The sequence below is a fragment of the Vipera ursinii genome (genome assembly GCF_947247035.1).
Source record: "Vipera ursinii genome assembly, chromosome: 2".
Lineage (NCBI taxonomy): Eukaryota > Metazoa > Chordata > Lepidosauria > Squamata > Viperidae > Vipera > Vipera ursinii.
The window spans coordinates 59,274,854-59,283,608 of record NC_139513.1 but is presented as its reverse complement, the minus strand read 5'-3'; the positions used below and the strand labels follow the sequence as shown (position 1 = coordinate 59,283,608).

General features: G+C 42.6%; 1 protein-coding gene across 3 annotated transcripts in view; it reads left to right on the top strand.

Moving 5' to 3' along the window:
- Nucleotides 1-3,295: 3,295 nt before the first annotated feature.
- Nucleotides 3,296-8,755, top strand: part of CACNA1D (calcium voltage-gated channel subunit alpha1 D) — a 272,427-nt gene continuing 266,967 nt past the window's right edge. For all 3 annotated transcript variants that reach the window (XM_083353210.1, XM_083353209.1, XM_083353211.1), the window contains exon 1: nt 3,296-3,598. In XM_083353210.1, coding sequence (XP_083209336.1) covers nt 3,556-3,598 — 43 coding nt within the window. In that variant the 5' untranslated portion in view covers nt 3,296-3,555. The remainder of the gene's footprint in view (nt 3,599-8,755) is intronic.

Below are 8,755 nucleotides of genomic sequence, written 5' to 3'. Positions count from 1 at the left end.
AGTAAAAATATAAAACAATATAAAAAGGAGAAAAAAAATCAAATCGTATATAAAACAAATTTACATGCAATTAAATTTCACCTACAAAATAATTTGGTAATTATCCATAGATAATCTGTATTTATGAGCAACATGTTCATACAAGAAATATCAGGTCTTTAATCCACTAGGCAATTGTGGTCATAAATTTGTCTTTCCTGTTGAAATTTGCGTAGAGTTGCCTTTGGCGAGATGAGTGGAATAGCAATAGCATAGTACTTTACAGCTCTCTCTAAGCGGTTTACAGAGTCAGCATATTTTCCCCAACAAACTGGGTCCTCATTTTACCGACCTCAGAAGGATGGAAGGCTGAGTCAACCTTGAGCTGGTCAGCATCCAACTGCCAAACTGCTGGCAGTCCACAATCAGCAGAATTAGCCTGCAATACTTCATTCTAACCACTGAGCCACCACTAGTTTGATAGCTAAATACATACATACATACATACATACATACATACATACATACATACCAGTATCATGGCAGTAATAATCTGGTTATGGAGAATACATTCTCATTGTTCAGCTGTTGATTCCCATGTAGTAGGCACATAGCTCAAAATAATGAATGGGTCTGAAAATATTAAACTTGTTTTCGAAGTCAAAGTAATATGTACAATTACTTCTCAGAATATAATAACTTCATGAATCTATAAAAACACACTTTTTAATAAAGTGTTATACGGGTTGCATCTTTAACAGCGTGATGATTTATTGATTCCTTTTCTGTATGAAAATAATGGATGCCTCCCTTTTTTTTGTGGCAGCCATAATCTGAGTCCTACTAAGGTTTTTGGCTTTGAGGTTAAAATGTTTTCTTATTGTTTACCCAAAATGGAGGTTTCCAGTTCCTTATTCCATTCAGTCTTTAAAAATTGCATATTAAATTGATGTATTGACAACAGATATTTATGGAGAATGATTATAGGCCATTTGGTCTCATATGAAATGATACTTCTTAATACCTTAAGTGTCCCTGAGGCTATAAATGCCACTGGTACATTTATTGAGATATAAATAAATGTTGTAATTGTAAATACTGCCAGTGGGTGGCAAGTGACAAATGGTATTTATCTTTTAACATAAGGAAATAATAACAGTCATTATTATCATCCACTAGTTGATCTAATATAAAAATATAGCATCCATCCAGCATTTCCTAAAGCCAGTTTTTTAAAAATCAGTTTTGAAGTTTAGCTCATCCCATAGCATCAATATAGCATGAGAAAAACAATCAAAACGCATTTTTCCAGAAGGAATATTCCACCATTTTCAAGCTGCCATAATACTAACAGGAAATACAATTAATTAAAGGTACTGTATACAGATCTCCAAGAGGGCTCAGAAACGAGAATATCCACTAAGTGAAGACTCCCAGAATTTCATGCCAATCAGAAAATGTATGGTGCAATTCAATGTTTGGAAAACTAGAAGCCCATTTTTAATTGGCATCTATATCTTTTTCAGAAATGTCTTCAGAATTGAAGAAACCCATAGAGATTTACAAAAAAGCACTATATTATTGAAAATATTTTCTGGATATGTGGAGGTGGCAGAGGAATAAAGAACTTGGCCCCAGCAGTTGTGCTTGCCTTTCTTGCTATGGCAAATGAGGGTCTGTATGATCACTCGTGATGACACAAAGGGTGGCTGATGTTAAGCAGGAAGAGGACACAGATAGTCAGTGATCCAGACACAGCTACGTGCAAACACCAAATCACCCTCAGGGACTGGGCTGCTCTCGTATCAGATGATTTGCTTGCAACCATCTCAAAACTGGTTCACAACATTTGTTATTATGGCTCATCTATGTGGCAAGGGGTGTATCTTTCAATTAGTACTCCAAATGTTTTTTTTCATTTCCCCCCATAGTCTATGTATAAAGGGTACACTGATATTCTGCTGTACTATTAAATTATATGTTCCAATCCAACAAAAATACATTTATGGGTGAGAATAATTAACTTTTTTCACTTTGCGTGTGTGTGCATGTGAGTGTGTGTTTGTGTGTGTACACATACTGTACACGCAAAGGGTTTGCAAGTCAGGCTATCTTTCACTGTAGCCTTACATAGTTGTAACTACATCATTGTTATTTTTAACCATAAATCCCTGCATAGTTATACAAATGTACCCAGTTTTAAAAATAACTTGAAACAGCAATAGGTCTGTATTGTGGTTCATGGCTTCTTTTCCTATGACTTATCAAACTCCACTCTATATTCCCACAATGAGAAAATTATTTACTTACTTCAATGCATTATTAAATTAGTTGCCAAAATTGCCACAGAGTGGGAACTGTGACCGGAAACAGATAAAAAAAAGTGGCCTAAGAAATCCAAGAAACACCAGTATAGATGCTACAGGTCTAATGCATTGTTAACATTTGCGTGCTGTGCAACTGGTGTTGCAAAAACATACCGTACAGTAATACATTATGGATCTCCTGTGGGAAAAGTACGCTTATAACCTAAGGCAGGGGTCTTCAAACTTGGCCCTTTTATGACTTGTGGACTTCAACTCCCAGAATTCCTCAGCCAGTGGCTGAGGAATTCTGGGAGTTGAAGTCCACAAGTCATAAAAGGGCCAAGTTTGAAGACCCCTGACCTAAGGCGAAGAATTCCCACGCTGTATCAGTTTTAAGCTGCTGGAAATTCACAAGCAGGAACGAGACAAGTTCTCGGTATATATTCCAAGCATTTGGAGATAGTCGGTCTCTGACTCCGGAGGCTCATCAATTGAGCTTTTTTTCGCATCAGAGCACTCAGGGTCAGGTCAATTTGCATGTCGAAGTCATTTGCATGCCCGTGGGCGGGGCTTCACGGCAGCCTGCCTGGAAGTCGCTTCTTTCGAAGCATTTCAGTGGCGTCGGGAAGGGAGGGGTTAAGGCCGCGACGCGCACTTTTCTATTTGCGGGCTCGGGCTGGGAGTTCGCGGCGAGGCTGCCCGTCGTACGGAGAAGTCTTTCCCTCGGCCGGGCTCGCCTGGCCAGCCTCCTCGCGCTCCTCCTCCTCCTCCTCCCCGAGCAGCAGGTGGCGGCGGCGGCAGCCACGGCAGCGGCAGGCGCAAGAGAGCTAACCCCGTGGCCGCGACTGTGCGGGAAGCAGCTAGGCAGCGGCTGCGGGAGGAAAGAGAGGCGGCAGCCGGAGACGGAGGGTGCAGCTGCGGTGGCGGCGGCGGCGGCGGCGGCGGGCGGTGGGTTGCTAGGGATGGAGGGCGCCCGTCTCACCCGGATGTGAGTGTCATGTTGGCCCCAACTCGAAGAGGTTCGCAGGCGCCGGCGGCGGCCGAGGGGAAGACCCAGCAGCGGCGGCGGCGGCGGCGGTGGTAGTAGACCCAGCGATCCCGAGCCTTCGCCTCTTGCCAGCCAGCACCGCCGTCATGAGGACCGCCGGATAGCGGGCGAGCCAGGTCAGGGCAAGGGCTGGGGCGAGAGGGAAACATCATCGCCCACTCGCTTCGGGAAGAGCCGAGGAAGGAGCTCCCGGCGCCTCGGGGGCCCCCCGAGAAAGTGACCATGCTGCCCCAACAGCTGCTACTGCAGCAGCAGTTCCCTGAAGGTAAGAGAGGTGCCCGACCGAGCGCTCGCTCGCTCCCTCCGCCGGGAAGCGACAAACGCCGCCGCGCCGTGCGGGATTAAGTGGCGGCGGATTGGGGGAAACCGGGAGCGCGGTGGATTAGAGAAGGGGGTCGCGGGGAGGATTAAAAGCAGAGGAAGGAAGCCAAGGGATCGAGGGAGGAGGAGGAGGAGGTCAGGGGTTACGGCAAGCTTCCGAGGCGAAGCTGGGCGCGCCGCGAGCGACGCTGCCCTCAACCCGCCGCCTTCTCCTCAGAGCGCCTTGCACTGATTTGGCACGTCTGCCTTTTGCCTCAAAGGCTGCGCTGAGGATGGGAGGACGAGGGAGGGCAATTGCCCTCGGCATTTGGTGGCGGCGGCGGCGGCGGCTCACCCTACACATATTGGCGAGCGCTCAGGACGACCGAAGGGGCTCGGAGAGGTGATCTGAAGGAAAGCGAGCGCTGCCTTTCTCCTGCCTCCTCTCCCGCTTGCCAAAGCGCCGAGGGAAAAGAGGCACAACGGGGCTCGTGTGTATTCCTCGCCTTTGCAAACACACTCAGGGAGACGCTGCTGCTGCCTCACCTCCCTCCCCGGCTCCCGGAGCTGCGTGGAAGTGATTCAGCTTGGATTGACAGGCGCTTTGAGAAAGTGTGTGCGTGCGTGTGTGCCGGAGGGGGAAAAAAAAAGCGCGACTCCCTCAGGGAGCCCACCTGCTTCACTTTCAGAGGTCCCTTGCAGAGGAGAAGAGGGAAGGCTGCTGCCTTCTTCCCCGGCATCCTGGCCCAGAAATAGCCAAATAAACAAACAAACGCAAAAATGGAATGTGGGGGGTGGTGGTGGGAGGGAGGAAGAAATGATGAAATGATTTCAGGAGAAACCATTGTCGGCTGGCTGGATCTGACCGTGTTTGCTCTTGTATGGAGTGATTACAGGCCAGGAGGGCGCTCCGCTCCTTGAATAACCCGATCTTGTTGCTGTGAGAAGCTGCTGTCTGCTCTCCACCTCCTGGATTGCTCTCAGGAGATCTCTTGAGTGAGATTCATTATAGTTTCTTGGTCAGTAAAAGATGCCCTCTACTTCCCACAGCTACCTTTACTCAGCTGCACATTAAGGGAGCCATCTTAAACATTCCCATCTCCGCCCTCCCAGTCTCTGTTTTTCACCTCTCTCTATATGCCTGCATACTTGCCTGTAGCTCTGGAGGGGTGGAAAGGGGAGGGACATCACCCAAAAGATAATACTTGGGTTTTATCACTATAATGTGGAAAGGAGTGCAGAACACATCCCCCCTCTTTTTTTATTATTGCCCTGATGGAAGGGGAAGTGATATTTGTAAAGGAAAGCCCTTCTGTTTCCGTATTATATCTAATCTTCATTGGTCACCTGGACATAATTTCCAACAGAGGCTCTAATTTGTCTTTCCATCTATTTTCTCCACATGAACCCTGAAATTAAGAAGGTCTTCTTGTCCACTTGGTAGTTTCATATATATTTCAAGTACTAAAGCTCCCTTACATAGTTTGTTGTTTCTCGTTTGTAACTTTGAGAATCCTTCTGAATTTATAATTACCTCAGTTTCATTGCTCATTTCATTGTGATTGTGTTTAGCATTTTTCATCAGATTTTTGTTAAAGTTAAGTGGCAGGCCAAAGTGAAATGCCACAGGAAAGCCAAATTAAGATAGTGGCTCAAGACAACTTTTGTACGATGTGTTTATTACTCTATTTTAGTTCATGTATCTCTATATTCATTTATTTAATTATATTTAAATGTATTTTTAATTTTGCAAATACCTGGAAATGCTTTAGGTGAGAGGCAGCATATAAATAATTGATAAAAAAATATTTAAAAGGTAATATTAGTAAACTATTAGTGAAGACCATAGAGATGAGATTAACAAAGACACAACATGGTCCTAAATTGTAGTATATGTACTACTCATTAAGCAACTGTTCACAGAAATAACAGTGATGAAAAAATAACTTTATGACCAGTCCTAACATTTATGACCTTTGCAGATCTGCAAAGCAAAGAAAGGTTGAACATCAGAAGCACACTGACAGTTTTACTAATCACCACTTCACTTAATGAGTTAATGACCGAGTTGCTGGCCCCAAATATTGTTGCTAAATGAAGACTAGCTGTAAGAGCTTTTTTCTGTTTCTATACTCTGCATTAAAGCTTTGAAAGGCTTTCTTCTGCATTTTTCTTATATTAGCTCAGAGTTTTTATGTCCCTGTTTTTGTATTACTAACTTCAAAATATATCTAACAGTTCAGGAATTACTGTTGGATACTTTACTGAAACTACTTCTATAGTGGTTTGACTTGGTAGGTCAATGCACAGTAACAGAAGTTCTCCACAATTGCTGTGGCAGACTGTAAATCCAGAAAATATGAACAAGAATTCAAAACACAGAGGAAGAGTTTTATGGATGTATGCCAAACCATAGGCCGCAAGTGGAGTCATAATATGAATTACATATTCAAAGAATTAATCATGTAGAAAACATTTACAGATTTTATTCACAAGACTCAGGACTTTTTTTTCTTAATTTGTTTTACTTCAGCAGGTTTTAACTGCTTATGCCCTGTTAGTAATTTGGCTAGAAATAAACGTGGATTAAGACAACCCTGTCCAGATACCCATGCACTGCTTTGGCCATGGTGATGGCTTAATATTTGACTTGGACTGTTGGTTACCACAACTTCTGATTGATGGCTCCCCTTTTGTCCTTGCCCAGCCCTACCATTACCATGTTAAAAAAAAACACATTCTAGTGAGAGACAAGTTCCCTGACAATGGGCTCCAGCACAAGTCCAAAAGCTCAGAAGACTATAAAACCATTGGTCCTGGTGACCGGCCAGATTGGATCCTAAAAAAAAATAAGTTTTACCATTTTCTTGTCACTACTTGAATAGAAGGGGAAAGTGGCAGAATTTCAGTTACTTTAAAAACAAACAAAAACAAAGCTAGTTTAAACTTGCTCAATTCCATTGATAAATGGGAAGGGACGGAGGGAGGAAGGGAGGGAAGGAGGGAGAGAGGAAGGAAGGAATGAAAGAAGGACGGAAGGAAGGAAGGAGCAAGTCCAGTTTTCAGCCTTTCACCTGTGAACTTGTTAAAGAAAATGACAATGTGAGCAACAAAAACAGTGATTCAGAGTACATCTTCCCTATGGGCCACAACAACTGGTTGGAGAAGAGGGGTTTGGTTCTGAAAGCATACAAACCAGGCAGCATGGACTGAACCAATGCAGATGGAAAACAGGTTTTGACAGAAAGCCAGAAAACATGGCTGGAGGTTACATAGGAGTGGATTGAGGATGATACGCCCTCTATAAATGGTGCGTGGGTTATGCTCACACTGGAGTAAACTGGACATATGGATTTGTCCAGAGATTGACACTTTCAAAGACACAGCAGCAACCTTTTTACACAGCAATACTGAACATCTTTACTGCACACACATGGAAGAACAGCTCTACCCATCTGTGACACAATTCTCTAGGCTGAATATTCAATCTGGCATTAGTCATCAAAGTGGGAAGAGGTGCCACCAATGGGAGCCTCTATTGTAGGATAATGGCTTGAGTGTTGAACTACAAACAGGCTGACACAGGTTCAGATCTGCACGTATTCAGTATCTTCCAATATTTTTATGGATACAAAACAGAGCAGGAAAATAACTTGATTTATTAATTTTATAGGACCAGCCAATTGCCTAGAGATTCAGTAATACAGGATGTTTTGCTCTTCTGGAGAAGGATAAGATAACAATGTAACGAATAAAAACAAGGATTTATTCTTAGATACATGGTTGTTCAAAATGAGAGTTTTTAAACTTCATATTGGATACCCCCTCTCCCCCAAAATTAATGGACTGAGTTCCTAAGTTTGGTCTTTCATTCATTATTAAATCATGTTTGGATGGAATCACTTTCCAGACTCAGGTAGGGAAAAGAAAGAAACAGATTTCGGTGATCTTTCTTTCTTTCTTTTTCTTTCTTTCTTTCTTTCTTTCTTTCTTTCTTTCTTTCTTTCTTTCTTTCTTTCTTTCTTTCTCTTTCTTTCTTTCTTTCTTTCTTTCTTTCTTTCTTTCTTCTCTCTCTCTCTCTCTCTCTCTCTCTCTCTCTCTCTCTCTCTCTCTCTCTCTCTCTCTCTCCTTTCTTTCTGCATGTTGTATTACTTGCACAATAGAGTTTAGAAGAATCCTGAAAGATCACACATGAGCATTGTAATGATGTTCACTATTCTATCATTGCTTCCAAGATTTTCCTGCCAACTCGCAATTTGTCAGTGTCAACTGTGATTTTGACAGCCCCAAACTAGAAGCCATAAAGGTAGTCCTCGACTTACAACAGCTCATTTAATGACTGGTAAAAGTTACAGTGGCACTGAAAAAAGAAACTCATGACCATTTTTCACGCTTATAATCATTGCTACAACCCCATGGTCGTGATCAAAATTCAGATACTTGACAACTGATTCATATTTATGACAGTTGCCCTGTCATGTGATCACCTTTTGCGATCTTCTGACATGCAAAATCAGCGGGGAAACCAGACTCACAGACAACCCTGTTACTAATTTAACAATTGCAATAATTCACTTAACAACTGTAGCAAGAAAAGTCATAAAAATGGGACAAAACTCACTTAGCAGCCATCTCACGTAGCAACAGAAATTTTGGGTTCAAAAATTGTGGTTGTAATTTGAGGATTACCTGTATTTTGTTTTTGGCTTCTAAGTCTGTTAGAAGAGAAATGAGGCAATTTCTGGATCACATGTAACACATCGTGCTAAACAAAGTGCTGGAATAGCTTCTTTGGTTTCTTTAGTTGCTTAACTTAGCAGGAACAGTCAACTGGGAGCTCCTTTATGACCTCATAATTCTTTGAAAGTGCCTTTGTTTTCTACCCTGTGGTTGCCGTTTGTTCAAAATAGGGCAGGAAAGTGAAATATTGTATGCAGAACAGTACTGCAGTGTGGATGAAATCTGTATTCCATCTCATAGTTACGTTTTCAACATCCCCCATCTGTCTTAATATGAGAGCAATTCGGAAATAAACCTCCATTTGGTTATCAATGACAGACACTCGTGGATAAAGAACTTTTATTTTTATTTTTTTTATTGAAAAGTTTTTCAATACATTTCA